The sequence below is a fragment of the Coffea arabica genome, chromosome 2e (assembly GCF_036785885.1).
Source record: "Coffea arabica cultivar ET-39 chromosome 2e, Coffea Arabica ET-39 HiFi, whole genome shotgun sequence".
Lineage (NCBI taxonomy): Eukaryota > Viridiplantae > Streptophyta > Magnoliopsida > Gentianales > Rubiaceae > Coffea > Coffea arabica.
Window position 1 is genome coordinate 44,051,609 of NC_092313.1, and position 24,774 is coordinate 44,076,382.

General features: G+C 42.9%; 1 protein-coding gene across 1 annotated transcript in view; it reads right to left on the reverse strand.

Annotated features, from left to right (window-relative positions):
* Positions 1-23,348, reverse strand: part of LOC113700795 (uncharacterized) — a 174,736-nt gene extending 151,388 nt beyond the window's left edge. Inside the window, exon 1 of the mRNA XM_072077663.1 lies at positions 23,051-23,348. Within this exon, the coding sequence (XP_071933764.1) occupies positions 23,051-23,348 (298 nt within the window). The remainder of the gene's footprint in view (positions 1-23,050) is intronic.
* Positions 23,349-24,774: the final 1,426 nt, after the last annotated feature.

Below are 24,774 nucleotides of genomic sequence, written 5' to 3' on the forward strand. Positions count from 1 at the left end.
AAATGCTCACAGCCAGCCAAGAAAAACTCATGGCTTTACTCCAATGACTCCTCGATGATAACGCATATAGCTTCGGTTACATCTTTTTGGATCCTCCAAAATGCAACTGATATAATGAAGAACACTTTGAACACGTTCAACTGCATTAGACTGATCATCACTTGGAACACTTGTTGCAAAAGGGTAAGAAGGCATAGGACAAGATTCAAGCGCAAGAACGTGATACGCTCCTCGATCCACGGTCGAGACACGTAGCACGTTTGCCCAAGGATCTAGCGGGGATGTCCTACGCTTGGTGTGCGGAACCTCTAACCAAACGGACAACACGATTTGATTTGAAGGTGGTAGACGACACTCCGATGAAGGTGAATACTCCAGGGGAATAGGTCGGATGAACAATCAAGGACAGGACGCGAGATTGCTCAATAACCCTTGCCAAGCAAGTTAAAAGGCTCGAATTCTCTTTGAAAGAAAACGAATGCACTAAGAATTTTATTCATCAAAAACTAAGTTTTAACCTTACAAGACTAGCCTATTTATAGGCTTAATGAAATAACAAAACCCTAAAGAAACCTAAAGGGCAGGTCGGCTACCTTGTCATCAAGGTGGGCCGGCCCATGCCTTCTACGAACAACGAATCCAACTAAATTGAAAACAATGACTAAGGCCCTACTCGGCTGCTTCGTAAGGAGGCCCACTGGGGTCTTCTTGGGCTTGGACCAAAGTGTAAGTTGCTTGATTGACCCTCTCCAAGCCTTCAATATCTCTATAGGCTCCATGTTGATCGTGGACAGCTCGAACAAGGGCTTGGAGTGATTCCTTGAAGAGCTTGGCCCGTGCACGTGTGACTGGGCCCAATGGAACTTGGACTGGGCCCTGGCCCTGGTTCACATCAGAACGCCCTTTCAAACTCCATTACTCCTCCCAACAAGCAAAACAGACTCATGGGTGAAGTTAAATACCAATGGATCGTAAAGGGATGCAACACTTAAGAGGCAAACTTCATGAAGATTCTGATATTCACCAATGGAGTTAGGGATGGAACATGCCATGATCAACTCATTCTCTCCTTGCTTAACCCGCGACAAAGCAACTACTCTCGAAGGCAATGCCCTATCGAGTTCATCAACATTCAAGAGTACATGTTTGCAAATCATGAGTAATACAGGCTGATCAGAATTCACACATTTCCTAACTTCCTTAGCCTTGATTATCATGTTTTGCTTCCTAGTGCTTGATTTAATCAGTGTATGACCCTTGGCCGAATGCTCATTTGTGGAAGTGGAGCAATTTCCAGATTCGGCCGTCTTTTGTTTCCTCTTTTGTCGGTCTAAGTCACATTCTCGTTCCATTGTGCAAGAGAGTGTACTTATTAGATCTACCATCAAAAGTGACATGCTTATCAAATTGCCAGGGTCTTCCTAAAATTACATGGGTAGCATGCATGGGGACAACATCACAAACAACTTCGTCAATGTAGTTGCCAATGGAGAAAGGAAGACGTACCTGTTTGTAGACACGTACTTCACCATCTTCGCTTAGCCATTGTAGTCGGTACGGGTGTGGATGTCTAGTCGTTGGAAGTCCCAAGCTCTCTACCATGAGCAAACTTGCTACATTGGTGCAACTCCTACCATCAATGATGAGACTGCACACTTTGTCACTTATTTTACATCGAGTGTAAAACAAGTTCTCTCGTTGCAATTGCTCATCTTCTTTGACTCGGGCGGTTAGCACTCGTCGTGCCACCAAGCAACCAATTTCTCTTTGAGTAGGAGAGCACTCTTCCTCGGCCGAGTCATTCTCCAAGCAGTTATCCTTGGAGAAGGTCGGCATCTCCTCACAATCATCATCATCAGATACGACTTCTCCATTGTGAGTTATGAGCGTGACCCTTTGATTCGAACATTGAGATTGGATATGTCCGAATCCTTGGCATTTGAAGTACTTAATGTCCCTACTCCTAGGCTTAGGAATCTCTTGAGCCGACTTTGAAGTTGACCTAGTTGTATCAACAAACTTGTTAGCGGTAGAATTGGAATTTCAGTTAGGAAGGTTACCTTGTGTTCGGCTAGAAGTGGTTGGTATAGCCGATTGTCCAACTTCATGTGATGTTCTTCTCGGCTGGTTTCCCTTCCATACATTCGGATTTGAGGTTTGGTGGGGTCGGCCACCTCTCCTCAGTTTCCTTCCCCTTTCGGCCTTGATGAAGGTCACTCATATCCAAATAATGTTGAAGCTCCAAGGCCTCTTGAAGTTCAGGGTTTAAACCACGAAGAAATCTTGCCATCGTGACCTCACTATCTTCTTGGATATTAGCCCTCATCATGGCCGAAATCTCCTTGTAATAGTCCTCCACACTCATGTTGCCTTGAGTGAGGTTTTGCAGTTTTGAATGGAGATCGCGGTTGTAGTAGCTTGAAACAAACCTCTTACGCATCATGGCCTTGAGTTCACGCCAAGTTCGGACTTGTGGTTCACCGTTTCTCCTCCTTCCAGTCCGTACTTGATCCCACCAAACGAGTGCGTAGTCGGTGAACTCAACAGTGGCGATCTTCACCTTTTGTTCCTCGCTATAGTCACAGCAATCGAAGACCATCTCGATTCGGACTTCCCATTCCAAGTACGCCTCAGGGTCACTTCTACCTTGGAAGGTGGGAATTTTGATTTTAAGTCCCTTAAGTGCATCCTTGGTAGTGTCCCTTTTAGGCCTCTCGGCTCTCTCTTCATCCTCACTTGCCGAATAATCCTCATAATTTGCCCCTTTTGTACCATGGTGGTTTCGGGTGTGAGATCTGGATCGAGAGCCCCTCGTGAAGCTCTTGGAGAGTTCATCAAATCGGTTGTGCATTTCCTCCATTTGTTGCTCACTAATCCGCTTTAGTTCGGATTTCATAGCGTTGAACATCGACGTGTAGTCGGCGGTTTGGTTAGTTTGCTCCATGTCTTTCGTTTTGCCCTGTAACGTTAGTGACCAAGCAAATAATACAAATAGAACCTCATCACTTCACTCGCTAAGTGTTTCACTCACACGTGTTTTCACTCCAAAGCACTCGAATGACCTTACCAAACTTCCTTACCTTGCCGGTTTGAGTAGTTTGAGAAATGCCGCACAAGGTCCTCAATTTGTTCACCAAACTTCCCACAAGAGTAACCAAGAGCAAGACACAATTTTGGAAGCAATGTGATGCGGTGGAGCACGAGGCCCAAAGTGTACAAGTAGACCCTGTGAAGGTGCCCCAAGGCACAGTGACACGAGCACGAGCTAAGAGATTCAAGGAGTCCCTCCAAGCCTTGGTACGTGCTATCCAAAACCAAGAGAAACCGAGCATTGAAGGGATTGAGTTGGAATATCCTTGCACGACTACTAAAATGCTGCTTACAATTGAAGATGCAAGTGTCCAAGCTCCAAACGGTGGGCTGAGCCGCAGTTAAGTACCCTCGCCGAGCCGTACGGGGGTCTCGCTTATGATCTATAGATAGTTGGGCTAGCTTTCGGTCAAGTGAAGGCCCAAGGGGCTGGCCGAACTTTCCTTGTTATTTTTCCAGTTTATTAGGTCTTAGTCACGGCTATTAATAGCCTCAAGCCGCATGTTACATTCAGTTTTTGAGAGTATTGAATAAAATTTCCAGAATTTCGTCCATTCCTTGTGGCAAATTCCCTTAGCTTGTAAAAGCTAAGTTGAACATCCTAGAGTTGATCCTAGGCTGTTCTTGACTTATCAATCAAGCACACATACTTGATTGTGGCGTCCTCTACCGTTAAATCTGTTCTTGAGTGGTCCAAGTTCGGGTTCAACTCCGTCAAATCTTCATCGTGTTCCTCTAGATCTGAAGTAGCTTCCGCGTCTCGTATCAGCTGGCATCAGAGCTAGTTAGAGGTATCACGAATATCCCTTTTTATCGTTTTTAGATCTATTTTAGTCTTCTAAATTCGTAGCTCAAGTGCTCGGGTTTGTCAAGTCCGAAATCTGTCTTTGTTGTTTCCTTGTCAGAAATCTGTCTTTGTTGTTTACTTGTTGTCTGAAATTTTCTGTCCAGTTTTGTCTTGTGTTTATGTTCTGTTTAAATCCAAAAAAAAAAAAAATCTCTTGTGTTGCATACCTTATTGTCATTTCCTTGAGTCGTTGCTGGAATTAATTTGCTGGGATGCCGAATCTGTTTGCACTTGTTTATTGAACCTTTGTGTTGTTGCTTTGCAAAACTCGAACATCAAAACCTTATTGGGGAAGTCTTGAGCTTCTTGGATCAAAGAGGTTAATCTTGGCAGTCTTGAAACCTGAAATAAACCTTCAACCGTGTTCTTGTTTTCATGGAACTTTGATCTTGAAACCAAATCTGTCCAAGTTGTTTACGTTAATTGCTGTGAAATTGTGGTCTAAACTAGCTGGCTATTGTGTGAAAACACCCCAACAGAAGTCAAAAAAAAATTTCAAGAAAGACGGCTCTGGTTTCCAATTCTTGACCAGCCTTCAAGTTTTACCAAATCTGATTCAAACTTGGACTTTCAAATCTGAACAGCCCTAGTCTTGGTCAGCCTTCAAGCCACCAAATCTGATTCAAACTTGGACTTCCAAATCTGAACAACATCCAATTCTTGACAGCCAACAGCCCTAGTCTTGGTCAGCCTTCAAGCCACCAAATCTGATTCAAACTTGGACTTCCAAATCTGAACAACATCCAATTCTTGACAGCCTACAAGTTTACCAAATTTGGTGCAAAATCTGACTTCCAAATCTGACCAGCCCTAAAATTTCGAATTTGGACCACTTGGGACTCCCAAATCTGACCAAACTCCAAGGTTTCCAATCCTTGGCAACCCCAAGTGTCCAAATCAGATCAAACTTTCCAATTTCCGAATCTTGAATTCTTGAATTTTCCTAAAACCGTTGGAGCAATTGTGACACCCGATTGGGCTGAGTTTTAGATAGTAGATTGCCCATTATTTGAGTAGCCTAAGGCCACCCAAAATACTCCAAAACCCATACCAAAAAGACCACGGACCAGCAGCTCAACAAATTCCAGAAAATTGGGTTTCGGGTAGAGTTTTCTAGGATTTTCAAAATTTCAGCATTCAAGTTAATTGTCTTACTTTCTTTTGAGTCGTTAGTTATTGTCCAGCTATATTCTGAGTCTTGAGTCGTGTCTAGGTCGTCAGTCATACACCTCCATTTATTTCTACTAGCTTGTGTGTCACTTGTTGACTAGTCAAGAACGTATACTGCGGTAACACCTAGTTTGTTCAACCAAGCAACTAGCAAGCCAAGGAATTGCTTGGTAAGATTATTAGAGAGTGATACACTTGAGTGAAATACGAGTGTGAGTGACCTATACATCGTATTTAAAAAAAAAAAAAAAAAAGAGAGCAAGGAACTCGTTTTTGTTTATTTATTTTGCAGGTGGACTAAATATGTCTAGTGAAGTTGGTGAACAAACCATGGACATCAAACTACAATTGGAAGCCATGTGTGGGAGGAAAATTCCTTTGCACTACTAACCGTTTTGCAGGTCACATAGTCATGGCCACTAGAGTTGCATCTTGCTCATACAATCAAGAATTCATGGAGACCGAACCTTTCAAGAGGAGAGGTCCCAAGCGAAGTACCTCCAAGTACTTTAGCCCCATGCAATCCAGTTCACAATGTGGGTATCATTCACTCCGGGAGGAGATGCAACGCCACCGTGCTTTGTGTGTGTATGAAAGGTATAAACAAGATTGTGATGAGTATGAGAAGGAGCAAAGCAGTTTGCGTAGAGCATCTAAATCAAGGTCAACTTCAAGCAAACAAGGTTCATCTAAGAAGTGTCTTGACAATCAAGACGAAGGGCTCGAGAATTTTCGAATTGAGTCAAAGCTTCGTGAATCAATGGATAAATTCGAACGTCGGACTGAAGCATTGATTGATGATATGATGGAAAGACTTAGCCAAGTGCTGGATTCACACCTGGAGCAACTTAACCATGTGCCAACCGGTGGTAATAAAGGGAAAATTCATCCTAGTCCCTCGTTGATTGAAGAGCCAAATATGAATGAGTTACAACTGAGCCATGAACATGAGCTAGACAATGAAAATCAAACCTCATGTACAATGTGTGAGCAATGGTCCGAGAAGAATGGAGTGGAAAAAGACAAGAATAATTTGGCCTTAGTGAAGAGTAAAAAGGAGGAGTTGGCCGTGTTTACAAAGGCTGAAAGTGTGACCATTTTGTTTGCTAACCGGCTAACATGTGTTTTGTTTAGCACCTCTTCTTTTGTTCAAGTTACACAAAGTCAAGTAGAGTTGATCATGGCATGTTCCATCCCGAAGTCACTTGGACACTTTGCGAGTTTCCATGGAGTTGGTCTTCTAGGAACTAAATCTCTTTGGTATCAATTCATGGAACAATGTCCATTCAAATCTGTCCGCACCATTGGAGGGTTCATTCGAGCTCATCTTAAAAGGGAAATTCCAGAATCTACTTCTTGTTCTTTACCTATGTGTCAAGGACTAGCACTGGAATCTCAAGTTGAATCAATTGGTGGAAGGAATATCGAAGTGTCAAAGGGAGTTTTCTCATTTAAATCTCGTTCTACACCTTCTTACCATCTAGCTAATAATGTCCCATTAGTCCTTTACCCGATTTCTGAATTGCTCCAAGTTGAAGGTTATTTTGTTTTCATAGGTTGTAACGCTGTCCACAATTTTCCAACTACGGCTAAAGACTTGCAACCCGATTTCGTGCTTATCCCTGCTGCAAGTGGTGCACGTTCGTGCTTCTTCACATGTCCAAAAGCTAGTCACCACGAGCTTACTTCACCAACCCCAACTTGTGCAAATTCATGCGATTCGTATGGAGTGCATTTCACTTCATTGCTGCCACTTATGTCACGTGACAATAAGACAATCTATGGCCGAAGGTTGATTAGAGAGCTTTGGATTGCTACCTGGAAGTTTCGTGAGCCTTACACAAGCTTTTTCCTATCTTGGTGCATGTCCTTGTTTGAGGGCCTCATGAAACTGACCAAACGGCATTTAACTTGGCTCGTGACCTTTCATTTGTTCCCAACGTGGCTGACCTCCAAACGCACTGTCGACATCCCCATCTAGATTTGAGGACAAATCCTTTTCAAGAGGAGGGGAATGATGCGGTGGAGCACGAGGCCCAAAGTGTACAAGTAGACCCTGTGAAGGTGCCCCAAGGCACAGTGACACGAGCACGAGCTAAGAGATTCAAGGAGTCCCTCCAAGCCTTGGTACGTGCTATCCAAAACCAAGAGAAACCGAGCATTGAAGGGATTGAGTTGGAATATCCTTGCACGACTACTAAAATGCTGCTTACAATTGAAGATGCAAGTGTCCAAGCTCCAAACGGTGGGCTGAGCCGCAGTTAAGTACCCTCGCCGAGCCGTACGGGGGTCTCGCTTATGATCTATAGATAGTTGGGCTAGCTTTCGGTCATGTGAAGGCCCAAGGGGCTGGCCGAACTTTCCTTGTTATTTTTCCAGTTTATTAGGTCTTAGTCACGGCTATTAATAGCCTCAAGCCGCATGTTACATTCAGTTTTTGAGAGTATTGAATAAAATTTCCAGAATTTCGTCCATTCCTTGTGGCAAATTCCCTTAGCTTGTAAAAGCTAAGTTGAACATCCTAGAGTTGATCCTAGGCTGTTCTTGACTTATCAATCAAGCACACATACTTGATTGTGGCGTCCTCTACCGTTAAATCTGTTCTTGAGTGGTCCAAGTTCGGGTTCAACTCCGTCAAATCTTCATCGTGTTCCTCTAGATCCGAAGTAGCTTCCGCGTCTCGTATCACAATGTGGACGCGATAGAGGGTAGTTTGGACTGTTTCCTAGGGCAGACAGATTAGGAAAGTGTGCGAAAATGGAAAAGGAAACAAGCAAACCCTAGTTTCCTAATTTGAGTGGACTTATCCAAGTGGAATTAGGAGAGTTATGTCCACTTAGTTTCCTAATTGAATTTGGAAACAAGTTAGTTGTTGGAAACCTTTTAGAAAACCTTTTCTTCTTGTAACAACTTTTAGGAACTTCCAATTTCTACTCCAAGAAGGATTGCACAAAACAATTTCGGTTCCAACTCCCGAAAGAACAATTCGGTTGGAAACCTTTTGTACGGTTGGAAGGTAGGCTATTAAAGACCCACCCACGTTAGCCTTAACTTGCAAGCACAAGGTCAAGCTCGGATTTTCTGTTCAAACACACCCAAGGCAGTTTCGGATGTTTGTTCAAGACAATAGCAACTAGATGGAATCTCAACAACGTGACGCAATCAACCCTCCTCAGGCTCCCCCCCAATGGGTTACCCAAGATATTCCCTAGATAGAAGCAAAGACTCCAAGAAAGCCTTTCACCAATGCTCGAGAGTACAAGAAATTGTTCGCTAGACGGACGAAACAAATTTCCAAGAATCAAGAGGTTCAAGAAGTAGTTGACCGAAACTTTGAAATTTTTTTTTCCTTTTTGTAGTCTTGGATACAAGATGTAATCCGTGATTGATTTGGCAATAAACTTCGGACTTTCTTTCTTGTTTTTCGTTTCTTTTTTTTTTTTTTGACTTATACGACCAACACAACACAAGCTTGGCCGATTGGATTATTATTCGGATTTGGTTCAGCCAATTCACACGCACAAGGAATCTTCAAGAACTTCGAGATCCTTCAAGAACTTTCAAGGAAGTTATCAAGAACTTCAAGAATTTCAAGATTGTGGTCAAGAAACTCAAGATTCTTGTAGGTTCTCTCAAGATTCACAAATACCAACAAGTTTCACCACAATTCAGATTTGAAAAACCAAGTAAACAAGTTGGATAACTCAAAACAATGATACCAGAAATTATGGACAGCAATAGACAAGCCAACGATGGAACACAAGACAGAATTTCAAGGCACTATGGACGGAACTAGAAAACGCACTTGGACAGATTTGTGGAGACAATTATGGGGAGATTCAAGACAACGAACCAACACAAGAACAGACAGAATATTGACGACTCGCGACAGGGTACAAACACGGACAGAAATTCGGCGCAACAAGGGAATAAACTCGGACAAATTTGACACATAAGTAAAATCCAACTACGGCCCGATTGCAAAACACAATGATTGAACACAAAACGGACAGAAATTGACGACGCCAATGGCAAAACAACTTCGGACAGATTTGTGAACAACGAAGAAACAACTAGCGATGCAACAAACAAACAAGACAGCGGAAAAATAGGAACCCTAAAACGAACTAGACAAGAACAAGTAAGAGGATATAACGACTTGATACCTCAACCAGCTCTGAAGCCAACTGATACGTTCCTCGGTCAACTCGTTCCGAGACACGTAGCACGATTGCCCAAGGACCTAGAGGGATACTCAACCGTTTGGATTACGGAACCTAGAACCAAGAGGGACGACTCAACTCGATTCAAGGCGGTAGAACGGCGACTCCAATTGAGGTGGTTACTCAAGTAGATAGGCCGGATGAACAACCAAGGACGTCACGCGTGATTGCTCAAATAACCCTTGCCAAGCAAGTAGGAATGTACTCTCGAAATTGTAAGAGAACAAATTGAAATTTTATTATCAAAAGTGTCTAACCTTTGCTGGTACAAAAGGCGCCTTTTTATAGGCTAGAAACCTTTGTGGTCAAGGATTGGCGGCCCACCAACCTAAACTAGAAAAGGAGCTCGATCCACTCTTGAACATGAGTGGGCCGATTGTTTGACTCCAATAACTAATAAACTATTAATTAAAACACGACTAACAAACCAACTAACAACTAATGACTCGATAATGATCAAAACCAACTAACAACTCATACGACTAACAATGCTAACATTCCTAGTGCTCGGCCCAAGTAGCTAGGGCCGCGCTTGATGCTTCCTTGACTTGGATCAATGTGTAGATGCCTTGATTAGCAACTTCCAAGCCTTCAATGTTCCTATGGAAGCCTTGAGTCAAGGCCGCCATCCGTGCACACATCAGTCCCCTCCACTTGAGAAGGATTTGTCCTCAAATCTGGATGGAAATGAATGATACTAGCAAGAGTTGGAGTATGAAACCTCAAATCTAATGCCACCACATATTGGCCCTCTTAGATTGAATGATACTTGCATACGTCATGATTATTATAATGCGGTGCACATGTCTCTTGGTCAGTTTGAAAATGCTCACAGCCAGCCAAGAAAAACTCATGGCTTTACTCCAATGACTCCTCGATGATAACGCATATAGCTTCGGTTACATCTTTTTGGATCCTCCAAAATGCAACTGATATAATGAAGAACACTTTGAACACGTTCAACTGCATTAGACTGATCATCACTTGGAACACTTGTTGCAAAAGGGTAAGAAGGCATAGGACAAGATTCAAGCGCAAGAACGTGATACGCTCCTCGATCCACGGTCGAGACACGTAGCACGTTTGCCCAAGGATCTAGCGGGGATGTCCTACGCTTGGTGTGCGGAACCTCTAACCAAACGGACAACACGATTTGATTTGAAGGTGGTAGACGACACTCCGATGAAGGTGAATACTCCAGGGGAATAGGTCGGATGAACAATCAAGGACAGGACGCGAGATTGCTCAATAACCCTTGCCAAGCAAGTTAAAAGGCTCGAATTCTCTTTGAAAGAAAACGAATGCACTAAGAATTTTATTCATCAAAAACTAAGTTTTAACCTTACAAGACTAGCCTATTTATAGGCTTAATGAAATAACAAAACCCTAAAGAAACCTAAAGGGCAGGTCGGCTACCTTGTCATCAAGGTGGGCCGGCCCATGCCTTCTACGAACAACGAATCCAACTAAATTGAAAACAATGACTAAGGCCCTACTCGGCTGCTTCGTAAGGAGGCCCACTGGGGTCTTCTTGGGCTTGGACCAAAGTGTAAGTTGCTTGATTGACCCTCTCCAAGCCTTCAATATCTCTATAGGCTCCATGTTGATCGTGGACAGCTCGAACAAGGGCTTGGAGTGATTCCTTGAAGAGCTTGGCCCGTGCACGTGTGACTGGGCCCAATGGAACTTGGACTGGGCCCTGGCCCTGGTTCACATCAGAACGCCCTTTCAAACTCCATTACTCCTCCCAACAAGCAAAACAGACTCATGGGTGAAGTTAAATACCAATGGATCGTAAAGGGATGCAACACTTAAGAGGCAAACTTCATGAAGATTCTGATATTCACCAATGGAGTTAGGGATGGAACATGCCATGATCAACTCATTCTCTCCTTGCTTAACCCGCGACAAAGCAACTACTCTCGAAGGCAATGCCCTATCGAGTTCATCAACATTCAAGAGTACATGTTTGCAAATCATGAGTAATACAGGCTGATCAGAATTCACACATTTCCTAACTTCCTTAGCCTTGATTATCATGTTTTGCTTCCTAGTGCTTGATTTAATCAGTGTATGACCCTTGGCCGAATGCTCATTTGTGGAAGTGGAGCAATTTCCAGATTCGGCCGTCTTTTGTTTCCTCTTTTGTCGGTCTAAGTCACATTCTCGTTCCATTGTGCAAGAGAGTGTACTTATTAGATCTACCATCAAAAGTGACATGCTTATCAAATTGCCAGGGTCTTCCTAAAATTACATGGGTAGCATGCATGGGGACAACATCACAAACAACTTCGTCAATGTAGTTGCCAATGGAGAAAGGAAGACGTACCTGTTTGTAGACACGTACTTCACCATCTTCGCTTAGCCATTGTAGTCGGTACGGGTGTGGATGTCTAGTCGTTGGAAGTCCCAAGCTCTCTACCATGAGCAAACTTGCTACATTGGTGCAACTCCTACCATCAATGATGAGACTGCACACTTTGTCACTTATTTTACATCGAGTGTAAAACAAGTTCTCTCGTTGCAATTGCTCATCTTCTTTGACTCGGGCGGTTAGCACTCGTCGTGCCACCAAGCAACCAATTTCTCTTTGAGTAGGAGAGCACTCTTCCTCGGCCGAGTCATTCTCCAAGCAGTTATCCTTGGAGAAGGTCGGCATCTCCTCACAATCATCATCATCAGATACGACTTCTCCATTGTGAGTTATGAGCGTGACCCTTTGATTCGAACATTGAGATTGGATATGTCCGAATCCTTGGCATTTGAAGTACTTAATGTCCCTACTCCTAGGCTTAGGAATCTCTTGAGCCGACTTTGAAGTTGACCTAGTTGTATCAACAAACTTGTTAGCGGTAGAATTGGAATTTCAGTTAGGAAGGTTACCTTGTGTTCGGCTAGAAGTGGTTGGTATAGCCGATTGTCCAACTTCATGTGATGTTCTTCTCGGCTGGTTTCCCTTCCATACATTCGGATTTGAGGTTTGGTGGGGTCGGCCACCTCTCCTCAGTTTCCTTCCCCTTTCGGCCTTGATGAAGGTCACTCATATCCAAATAATGTTGAAGCTCCAAGGCCTCTTGAAGTTCAGGGTTTAAACCACGAAGAAATCTTGCCATCGTGACCTCACTATCTTCTTGGATATTAGCCCTCATCATGGCCGAAATCTCCTTGTAATAGTCCTCCACACTCATGTTGCCTTGAGTGAGGTTTTGCAGTTTTGAATGGAGATCGCGGTTGTAGTAGCTTGAAACAAACCTCTTACGCATCATGGCCTTGAGTTCACGCCAAGTTCGGACTTGTGGTTCACCGTTTCTCCTCCTTCCAGTCCGTACTTGATCCCACCAAACGAGTGCGTAGTCGGTGAACTCAACAGTGGCGATCTTCACCTTTTGTTCCTCGCTATAGTCACAGCAATCGAAGACCATCTCGATTCGGACTTCCCATTCCAAGTACGCCTCAGGGTCACTTCTACCTTGGAAGGTGGGAATTTTGATTTTAAGTCCCTTAAGTGCATCCTTGGTAGTGTCCCTTTTAGGCCTCTCGGCTCTCTCTTCATCCTCACTTGCCGAATAATCCTCATAATTTGCCCCTTTTGTACCATGGTGGTTTCGGGTGTGAGATCTGGATCGAGAGCCCCTCGTGAAGCTCTTGGAGAGTTCATCAAATCGGTTGTGCATTTCCTCCATTTGTTGCTCACTAATCCGCTTTAGTTCGGATTTCATAGCGTTGAACATCGACGTGTAGTCGGCGGTTTGGTTAGTTTGCTCCATGTCTTTCGTTTTGCCCTGTAACGTTAGTGACCAAGCAAATAATACAAATAGAACCTCATCACTTCACTCGCTAAGTGTTTCACTCACACGTGTTTTCACTCCAAAGCACTCGAATGACCTTACCAAACTTCCTTACCTTGCCGGTTTGAGTAGTTTGAGAAATGCCGCACAAGGTCCTCAATTTGTTCACCAAACTTCCCACAAGAGTAACCAAGAGCAAGACACAATTTTGGAAGCAATGTGATGCGGTGGAGCACGAGGCCCAAAGTGTACAAGTAGACCCTGTGAAGGTGCCCCAAGGCACAGTGACACGAGCACGAGCTAAGAGATTCAAGGAGTCCCTCCAAGCCTTGGTACGTGCTATCCAAAACCAAGAGAAACCGAGCATTGAAGGGATTGAGTTGGAATATCCTTGCACGACTACTAAAATGCTGCTTACAATTGAAGATGCAAGTGTCCAAGCTCCAAACGGTGGGCTGAGCCGCAGTTAAGTACCCTCGCCGAGCCGTACGGGGGTCTCGCTTATGATCTATAGATAGTTGGGCTAGCTTTCGGTCAAGTGAAGGCCCAAGGGGCTGGCCGAACTTTCCTTGTTATTTTTCCAGTTTATTAGGTCTTAGTCACGGCTATTAATAGCCTCAAGCCGCATGTTACATTCAGTTTTTGAGAGTATTGAATAAAATTTCCAGAATTTCGTCCATTCCTTGTGGCAAATTCCCTTAGCTTGTAAAAGCTAAGTTGAACATCCTAGAGTTGATCCTAGGCTGTTCTTGACTTATCAATCAAGCACACATACTTGATTGTGGCGTCCTCTACCGTTAAATCTGTTCTTGAGTGGTCCAAGTTCGGGTTCAACTCCGTCAAATCTTCATCGTGTTCCTCTAGATCTGAAGTAGCTTCCGCGTCTCGTATCAGCTGGCATCAGAGCTAGTTAGAGGTATCACGAATATCCCTTTTTATCGTTTTTAGATCTATTTTAGTCTTCTAAATTCGTAGCTCAAGTGCTCGGGTTTGTCAAGTCCGAAATCTGTCTTTGTTGTTTCCTTGTCAGAAATCTGTCTTTGTTGTTTACTTGTTGTCTGAAATTTTCTGTCCAGTTTTGTCTTGTGTTTATGTTCTGTTTAAATCCAAAAAAAAAAAAAATCTCTTGTGTTGCATACCTTATTGTCATTTCCTTGAGTCGTTGCTGGAATTAATTTGCTGGGATGCCGAATCTGTTTGCACTTGTTTATTGAACCTTTGTGTTGTTGCTTTGCAAAACTCGAACATCAAAACCTTATTGGGGAAGTCTTGAGCTTCTTGGATCAAAGAGGTTAATCTTGGCAGTCTTGAAACCTGAAATAAACCTTCAACCGTGTTCTTGTTTTCATGGAACTTTGATCTTGAAACCAAATCTGTCCAAGTTGTTTACGTTAATTGCTGTGAAATTGTGGTCTAAACTAGCTGGCTATTGTGTGAAAACACCCCAACAGAAGTCAAAAAAAAATTTCAAGAAAGACGGCTCTGGTTTCCAATTCTTGACCAGCCTTCAAGTTTTACCAAATCTGATTCAAACTTGGACTTTCAAATCTGAACAGCCCTAGTCTTGGTCAGCCTTCAAGCCACCAAATCTGATTCAAACTTGGACTTCCAAATCTGAACAACATCCAATTCTTGACAGCCAACAGCCCTAGTCTTGGTCAGCCTTCAAGCCACCAAATCTGATTCAAACTTGGACTTCCAAATCTGAACAACATCCAATTCTTGACAGCCTACAAGTTTACCAAATTTGGTGCAAAATCTGACTTCCAAATCTGACCAGCCCTAAAATTTCGAATTTGGACCACTTGGGACTCCCAAATCTGACCAAACTCCAAGGTTTCCAATCCTTGGCAACCCCAAGTGTCCAAATCAGATCAAACTTTCCAATTTCCGAATCTTGAATTCTTGAATTTTCCTAAAACCGTTGGAGCAATTGTGACACCCGATTGGGCTGAGTTTTAGATAGTAGATTGCCCATTATTTGAGTAGCCTAAGGCCACCCAAAATACTCCAAAACCCATACCAAAAAGACCACGGACCAGCAGCTCAACAAATTCCAGAAAATTGGGTTTCGGGTAGAGTTTTCTAGGATTTTCAAAATTTCAGCATTCAAGTTAATTGTCTTACTTTCTTTTGAGTCGTTAGTTATTGTCCAGCTATATTCTGAGTCTTGAGTCGTGTCTAGGTCGTCAGTCATACACCTCCATTTATTTCTACTAGCTTGTGTGTCACTTGTTGACTAGTCAAGAACGTATACTGCGGTAACACCTAGTTTGTTCAACCAAGCAACTAGCAAGCCAAGGAATTGCTTGGTAAGATTATTAGAGAGTGATACACTTGAGTGAAATACGAGTGTGAGTGACCTATACATCGTATTTAAAAAAAAAAAAAAAAAAGAGAGCAAGGAACTCGTTTTTGTTTATTTATTTTGCAGGTGGACTAAATATGTCTAGTGAAGTTGGTGAACAAACCATGGACATCAAACTACAATTGGAAGCCATGTGTGGGAGGAAAATTCCTTTGCACTACTAACCGTTTTGCAGGTCACATAGTCATGGCCACTAGAGTTGCATCTTGCTCATACAATCAAGAATTCATGGAGACCGAACCTTTCAAGAGGAGAGGTCCCAAGCGAAGTACCTCCAAGTACTTTAGCCCCATGCAATCCAGTTCACAATGTGGGTATCATTCACTCCGGGAGGAGATGCAACGCCACCGTGCTTTGTGTGTGTATGAAAGGTATAAACAAGATTGTGATGAGTATGAGAAGGAGCAAAGCAGTTTGCGTAGAGCATCTAAATCAAGGTCAACTTCAAGCAAACAAGGTTCATCTAAGAAGTGTCTTGACAATCAAGACGAAGGGCTCGAGAATTTTCGAATTGAGTCAAAGCTTCGTGAATCAATGGATAAATTCGAACGTCGGACTGAAGCATTGATTGATGATATGATGGAAAGACTTAGCCAAGTGCTGGATTCACACCTGGAGCAACTTAACCATGTGCCAACCGGTGGTAATAAAGGGAAAATTCATCCTAGTCCCTCGTTGATTGAAGAGCCAAATATGAATGAGTTACAACTGAGCCATGAACATGAGCTAGACAATGAAAATCAAACCTCATGTACAATGTGTGAGCAATGGTCCGAGAAGAATGGAGTGGAAAAAGACAAGAATAATTTGGCCTTAGTGAAGAGTAAAAAGGAGGAGTTGGCCGTGTTTACAAAGGCTGAAAGTGTGACCATTTTGTTTGCTAACCGGCTAACATGTGTTTTGTTTAGCACCTCTTCTTTTGTTCAAGTTACACAAAGTCAAGTAGAGTTGATCATGGCATGTTCCATCCCGAAGTCACTTGGACACTTTGCGAGTTTCCATGGAGTTGGTCTTCTAGGAACTAAATCTCTTTGGTATCAATTCATGGAACAATGTCCATTCAAATCTGTCCGCACCATTGGAGGGTTCATTCGAGCTCATCTTAAAAGGGAAATTCCAGAATCTACTTCTTGTTCTTTACCTATGTGTCAAGGACTAGCACTGGAATCTCAAGTTGAATCAATTGGTGGAAGGAATATCGAAGTGTCAAAGGGAGTTTTCTCATTTAAATCTCGTTCTACACCTTCTTACCATCTAGCTAATAATGTCCCATTAGTCCTTTACCCGATTTCTGAATTGCTCCAAGTTGAAGGTTATTTTGTTTTCATAGGTTGTAACGCTGTCCACAATTTTCCAACTACGGCTAAAGACTTGCAACCCGATTTCGTGCTTATCCCTGCTGCAAGTGGTGCACGTTCGTGCTTCTTCACATGTCCAAAAGCTAGTCACCACGAGCTTACTTCACCAACCCCAACTTGTGCAAATTCATGCGATTCGTATGGAGTGCATTTCACTTCATTGCTGCCACTTATGTCACGTGACAATAAGACAATCTATGGCCGAAGGTTGATTAGAGAGCTTTGGATTGCTACCTGGAAGTTTCGTGAGCCTTACACAAGCTTTTTCCTATCTTGGTGCATGTCCTTGTTTGAGGGCCTCATGAAACTGACCAAACGGCATTTAACTTGGCTCGTGACCTTTCATTTGTTCCCAACGTGGCTGACCTCCAAACGCACTGTCGACATCCCCATCTAGATTTGAGGACAAATCCTTTTCAAGAGGAGGGGAATGATGCGGTGGAGCACGAGGCCCAAAGTGTACAAGTAGACCCTGTGAAGGTGCCCCAAGGCACAGTGACACGAGCACGAGCTAAGAGATTCAAGGAGTCCCTCCAAGCCTTGGTACGTGCTATCCAAAACCAAGAGAAACCGAGCATTGAAGGGATTGAGTTGGAATATCCTTGCACGACTACTAAAATGCTGCTTACAATTGAAGATGCAAGTGTCCAAGCTCCAAACGGTGGGCTGAGCCGCAGTTAAGTACCCTCGCCGAGCCGTACGGGGGTCTCGCTTATGATCTATAGATAGTTGGGCTAGCTTTCGGTCATGTGAAGGCCCAAGGGGCTGGCCGAACTTTCCTTGTTATTTTTCCAGTTTATTAGGTCTTAGTCACGGCTATTAATAGCCTCAAGCCGCATGTTACATTCAGTTTTTGAGAGTATTGAATAAAATTTCCAGAATTTCGTCCATTCCTTGTGGCAAATTCCCTTAGCTTGTAAAAGCTAAGTTGAACATCCTAGAGTTGATCCTAGGCTGTTCTTGACTTATCAATCAAGCACACATACTTGATTGTGGCGTCCTCTACCGTTAAATCTGTTCTTGAGTGGTCCAAGTTCGGGTTCAACTCCGTCAAATCTTCATCGTGTTCCTCTAGATCCGAAGTAGCTTCCGCGTCTCGTATCACAATGTGGACGCGATAGAGGGTAGTTTGGACTGTTTCCTAGGGCAGACAGATTAGGAAAGTGTGCGAAAATGGAAAAGGAAACAAGCAAACCCTAGTTTCCTAATTTGAGTGGACTTATCCAAGTGGAATTAGGAGAGTTATGTCCACTTAGTTTCCTAATTGAATTTGGAAACAAGTTAGTTGTTGGAAACCTTTTAGAAAACCTTTTCTTCTTGTAACAACTTTTAGGAACTTCCAATTTCTACTCCAAGAAGGATTGCACAAAACAATTTCGGTTCCAACTCCCGAAAGAACAATTCGGTTGGAAACCTTTTGTACGGTTGGAAGGTAGGCTATTAAAGACCCACCCACGTTAGCCTTAACTTGCAAGCACAAGGTCAAGCTCGGATTTTCTGTTCAAACACACCCAAGGCAGTTTCGGATGTTTGTTCAAGACAATAGCAACTAGATGGAATCTCAACAACGTGACGCAATCAACCCTCCTCAGGCTCCCCCCCAATGGGTTACCCAAGATATTCCCTAGATAGAAGCAAAGACTCCAAGAAAGCCTTTCACCAATGCTCGAGAGTACAAGAAATTGTTCGCTAGACGGACGAAACAAATTTCCAAGAATCAAGAGGTTCAAGAAGTAGTTGACCGAAACTTTGAAATTTTTTTTTCCTTTTTGTAGTCTTGGATACAAGATGTAATCCGTGATTGATTTGGCAATAAACTTCGGACTTTCTTTCTTGTTTTTCGTTTCTTTTTTTTTTTTTTGACTTATACGACCAACACAACACAAGCTTGGCCGATTGGATTATTATTCGGATTTGGTTCAGCCAATTCACACGCACAAGGAATCTTCAAGAACTTCGAGATCCTTCAAGAACTTTCAAGGAAGTTATCAAGAACTTCAAGAATTTCAAGATTGTGGTCAAGAAACTCAAGATTCTTGTAGGTTCTCTCAAGATTCACAAATACCAACAAGTTTCACCACAATTCAGATTTGAAAAACCAAGTAAACAAGTTGGATAACTCAAAACAATGATACCAGAAATTATGGACAGCAATAGACAAGCCAACGATGGAACACAAGACAGAATTTCAAGGCACTATGGACGGAACTAGAAAACGCACTTGGACAGATTTGTGGAGACAATTATGGGGAGATTCAAGACAACGAACCAACACAAGAACAGACAGAATATTGACGACTCGCGACAGGGTACAAACACGGACAGAAATTCGGCGCAACAAGGGAATAAACTCGGACAAATTTGACACATAAGTAAAATCCAACTACGGCCCGATCGCAAAACACAATGATTGAACACAAAACGGACAGAAATTGACGACGCCAATGGCAAAACAACTTCAGACAAATTTGTGAACAACGAAGAAACAACTAGCGATGCAACAAACAAACAAGACAGCGGAAAAATAGGAACCCTAAAACGAACTAGACAAGAACAAGTAAGAGGATATAACGACTTGATACCTCAACCAGCTCTGAAGCCAACTGATACGTTCCTCGGTCAACTCGTTCCGAGACACGTAGCACGATTGCCCAAGGACCTAGAGGGATACTCAACCGTTTGGATTACGGAACCTAGAACCAAGAGGGACGACTCAACTCGATTCAAGGCGGTAGAACGGCGACTCCAATTGAGGTGGTTACTCAAGTAGATAGGCCGGATGAACAACCAAGGACGTCACGCGTGATTGCTCAAATAACCCTTGCCAAGCAAGTAGGAATGTACTCTCGAAATTGTAAGAGAACAAATTGAAATTTTATTATCAAAAGTGTCTAACCTTTGCTGGTACAAAAGGCGCCTTTTTATAGGCTAGAAACCTTTGTGGTCAAGGATTGGCGGCCCACCAACCTAAACTAGAAAAGGAGCTCGATCCACTCTTGAACATGAGTGGGCCGATTGTTTGACTCCAATAACTAATAAACTATTAATTAAAACACGACTAACAAACCAACTAACAACTAATGACTCGATAATGATCAAAACCAACTTACAACTCATACGACTAACAATGCTAACATTCCTAGTGCTCGGCCCAAGTAGCTAGGGCCGCGCTTGATGCTTCCTTGACTTGGATCAATGTGTAGATGCCTTGATTAGCAACTTCCAAGCCTTCAATGTTCCTATGGAAGCCTTGAGTCAAGGCCGCCATCCGTGCACACATCAGTCCCCTCCACTTGAGAAGGATTTGTCCTCAAATCTGGATGGAAATGAATGATACTAGCAAGAGTTGGAGTATGAAACCTCAAATCTAATGCCACCACATATTGGCCCTCTTAGATTGAATGATACTTGCATACGTCATGATTATTATAATGCGGTGCACATGTCTCTTGGTCAGTTTGAAAATGCTCACAGCCAGCCAAGAAAAACTCATGGCTTTACTCCAATGACTTCTCGAAGATAACGCATATAGCTTCGGTTACATCTTTTTGGATCCTCCAAAATGCAACTGATATAATGAAGAACACTTTGAACACGTTCAACTGCATTAGACTGATCATCACTTGGAACACTTGTTGCAAAAGGGTAAGAAGGCATAGGACAAGATTCAAGCGCAAGAACGCCCTTTGAAACTCCATTACTCCTCCCAACAAGCAAAACAGACTCATGGGTGAAGTTAAATACCAATGGATCGTAAAGGGATGCAACACTTAAGAGGCAAACTTCATGAAGATTCTGATATTCACCAATGGAGTTAGGGATGGAACATGCCATGATCAACTCATTCTCTCCTTGCTTAACCTGCGACAAAGCAACTACTCTCGAAGGCAATGCCCTATCGAGTTCATCAACATTCAAGAGTACATGTTTGCAAATCATGAGTAATACAGGCTGATCAGAATTCACACATTTCCTAACTTCCTTAGCATTGATTATCATGTTTTGCTTCCTAGTACTTGATTTAATCAGTGTATGACCCTTGGCCGAATGCTCATTTGTGGAAGTGGAGCAATTTCCAGATTCGGCCGTCTTTTGTTTCCTCTTTTGTCGGTCTAAGTCACATTCTCGTTCCATTGTGCAAGAGAGTGTACTTATTAGATCTACCATCAAAAGTGACATGCTTATCAAATTGCCAGGGTCTTCCTAAAATTACATGGGTAGCATGCATGGGGACAACATCTGATAAGAACCAAGAGACACCATTGCGAACTATTCGAGTTCCCCTAGGACCCGTAACTCGAGCACAAGCTAAGAAGATGAGGGAGGAACTCCAAGGACTTGTTCATGAGATACAAGGCCAAGAAATTGTCCCCAAGGTCATTGAGGGACTTGAGCATGAAGGAATGAAAGCCATCCATGTAGTGCACGTCAAAGAGAACCATGTGTGACCCTTCTCTAGTCACATTTGCTGTTTTAATTAAGTCATTGTAATAAGGGCTTAATGGTCCATAGCATTGCTTATTTACCTAAGCGATGACCTCATAAGGTTATTTACCTAAGCGATGACCTCATAAGGTTGTTTACCTAAGGGATGACCTCATAAGGTTTGGTCAAGCCCACAATTCTTAGTCTTATGGAAATAGTCAAGCCTACAATTGTTAGTCTTAGTCAAGACCACAACTCTAGACTAGTTCCACATTTAGTTGTTCATCTCTATGTAAGGCTATAATTGCCCACACTTCCAATGGATTTAGGCATTCAATCAATAAATCAGATTTTGAGAGTTTTCTTGGTTTCTCCAAGGCTTCTTGAATACCTTAGAATTTCTCTAGGTGTTCGTGACTTATCAATCTAGAATCGCACTAGGTTGTGGCGTCTTCTACCATTATACCAAGGTTCGTTAACCACGTGATTAACGGGTTGAGGTCATCCGCTCCAAACTTGGTGTCCTCTTGTCGATCCTGAATCTAATCTTTTACGGGTTTCGTCACAAGGTTGGCGACGTTCGTATCAACATCACAAACAACTTCGTCAATGTAGTTGCCAATGGAGAAAGGAAGACGTACCTGTTTGTAGACACGTACTTCACCATCTTCGCTTAGCCATTGTAGTCGGTACGGGTGTGGATGTCTAGTCGTTGGAAGTCCCAAGCTCTCTACCATGAGCAAACTTGCTACATTGGTGCAACTCCTACCATCAATGATGAGACTGCACACTTTGTCACTTATTTTACATCGAGTGTAAAACAAGTTCTCTCGTTGCAATTGCTCATCTTCTTTGACTCGGGCGGTTAGCACTCGTCGTGCCACCAAGCAACCAATTTCTCTTTGAGTAGGAGAGCACTCTTCCTCGGCCGAGTCATTCTCCAAGCAGTTATCCTTGGAGAAGGTCGGCATCTCCTCACAATCATCATCATCAGATACGACTTCTCCATTGTGAGTTATGAGCGTGACCCTTTGATTCGAACATTGAGATTGGATATGTCCGAATCCTTGGCATTTGAAGTACTTAATGTCCCTACTCCTAGGCTTAGGAATCTCTTGAGCCGACTTTGAAGTTGACCTAGTTGTATCAACAAACTTGTTAGCGGTAGAATTGGAATTTCAGTTAGGAAGGTTACCTTGTGTTCGGCTAGAAGTGGTTGGTATAGCCGATTGTCCAACTTCATGTGATGTTCTTCTCGGCTGGTTTCCCTTCCATACATTCGGATTTGAGGTTTGGTGGGGTCGGCCACCTCTCCTCAGTTTCCTTCCCCTTTCGGCCTTGATGAAGGTCACTCATATCCAAATAATGTTGAAGCTCCAAGGCCTCTTGAAGTTCAGGGTTTAAACCACGAAGAAATCTTGCCATCGTGACCTCACTATCTTCTTGGATATTAGCCCTCATCATGGCCGAAATCTCCTTGTAATAGTCCTCCACACTCATGTTGCCTTGAGTGAGGTTTTGCAGTTTTGAATGGAGATCGCGGTTGTAGTAGCTTGAAACAAACCTCTTACGCATCATGGCCTTGAGTTCACGCCAAGTTCGGACTTGTGGTTCACCGTTTCTCCTCCTTCCAGTCCGTACTTGATCCCACCAAACGAGTGCGTAGTCGGTGAACTCAACAGTGGCGATCTTCACCTTTTGTTCCTCGCTATAGTCATAGCAATCGAAGACCATCTCGATTCGGACTTCCCATTCCAAGTACGCCTCAGGGTCACTTCTACCTTGGAAGGTGGGAATTTTGATTTTAAGTCCCTTAAGTGCATCCTTGGTAGTGTCCCTTTTAGGCCTCTCGGCTCTCTCTTCATCCTCACTTGCCGAATAATCCTCATAATTTGCCCCTTTTGTACCATGGTGGTTTCGGGTGTGAGATCTGGATCGAGAGCCCCTCGTGAAGCTCTTGGAGAGTTCATCAAATCGGTTGTGCATTTCCTCCATTTGTTGCTCACTAATCCGCTTTAGTTCGGATTTCATAGCGTTGAACATCGACGTGTAGTCGGCGGTTTGGTTAGTTTGCTCCATGTCTTTCGTTTTGCCCTGTAACGTTAGTGACCAAGCAAATAATACAAATAGAACCTCATCACTTCACTCGCTAAGTGTTTCACTCACACGTGTTTTCACTCCAAAGCACTCGAATGACCTTACCAAACTTCCTTACCTTGCCGGTTTGAGTAGTTTGAGAAATGCCGCACAAGGTCCTCAATTTGTTCACGAAACTTCCCACAAGAGTAACCAAGAGCAAGACACAATTTTGGAAGCAATGTGGACGCGATAGAGGGTAGTTTGGACTGTTTCCTAGGGCAGACAGATTAGGAAAGTGTGCGAAAATGGAAAAGGAAACAAGCAAACCCTAGTTTCCTAATTTGAGTGGACTTATCCAAGTGGAATTAGGAGAGTTATGTCCACTTAGTTTCCTAATTGAATTTGGAAACAAGTTAGTTGTTGGAAACCTTTTAGAAAACCTTTTCTTCTTGTAACAACTTTTAGGAACTTCCAATTTCTACTCCAAGAAGGATTGCACAAAACAATTTCGGTTCCAACTCCCGAAAGAACAATTCGGTTGGAAACCTTTTGTACGGTTGGAAGGTAGGCTATTAAAGACCCACCCACGTTAGCCTTAACTTGCAAGCACAAGGTCAAGCTCGGATTTTCTGTTCAAACACACCCAAGGCAGTTTCGGATGTTTGTTCAAGACAATAGCAACTAGATGGAATCTCAACAACGTGACGCAATCTGTGAGAACCCGTATTGCCCTAATACTTTTCCTAGGGTTTTCCCCTTTAATTGCATGTTTTCTGCATTTTCTGGCTTAGAGAATTTTCTTGGTGGATTTTATGGGTGATTATAGTTTTTAGAGGATTTTTCTAGCATTGGGTAGTTTTTGAAAAATTACGGATAGATTATGGATGTGGGCCCCACTAGTGCGGAAAGTTCGGAAAAATTCGGCCAATAAGGTTAAGTTTCGGATACTGTGAAAAATTTATCGGGTGTTAAGAGATAAGTAGAGAGTGAGATTGGTTGATGTGAGAGGAAAAAAGAAAGATAAGATTGCATTAATGAAGGTGACAAGTGTCACCACTACATTGGTTTTGACTTAAGAGTTACTATTCACTTTTTTTTGACTTTTGACCCATTTGAGTTAAATATCTTCAAAAATCACTAAAAATTCACCATTTCTTACCCTTGGATGGCCAGCCCTCTTAGCTCAAGAAGGAAGAAAGTTTCTTCAATATTTCAAGCTTCCAACTAGCTCAATCTTCCAAAATCAATCACATAAATTAGTTTTTACTCCATACAATCTTGCCTTTTTGTGTTAGTGGTGAGTTTGGTGAAGTTTTTGGAAGAGCTAAGGTGGTCTACAACTCCTCTTCTCTTGTTTCCTAGGTAAGTGATGGTTGAACATCCTACTACACCTAATGATGCTTAAGTGATGCTTAGTAGTAGCTAA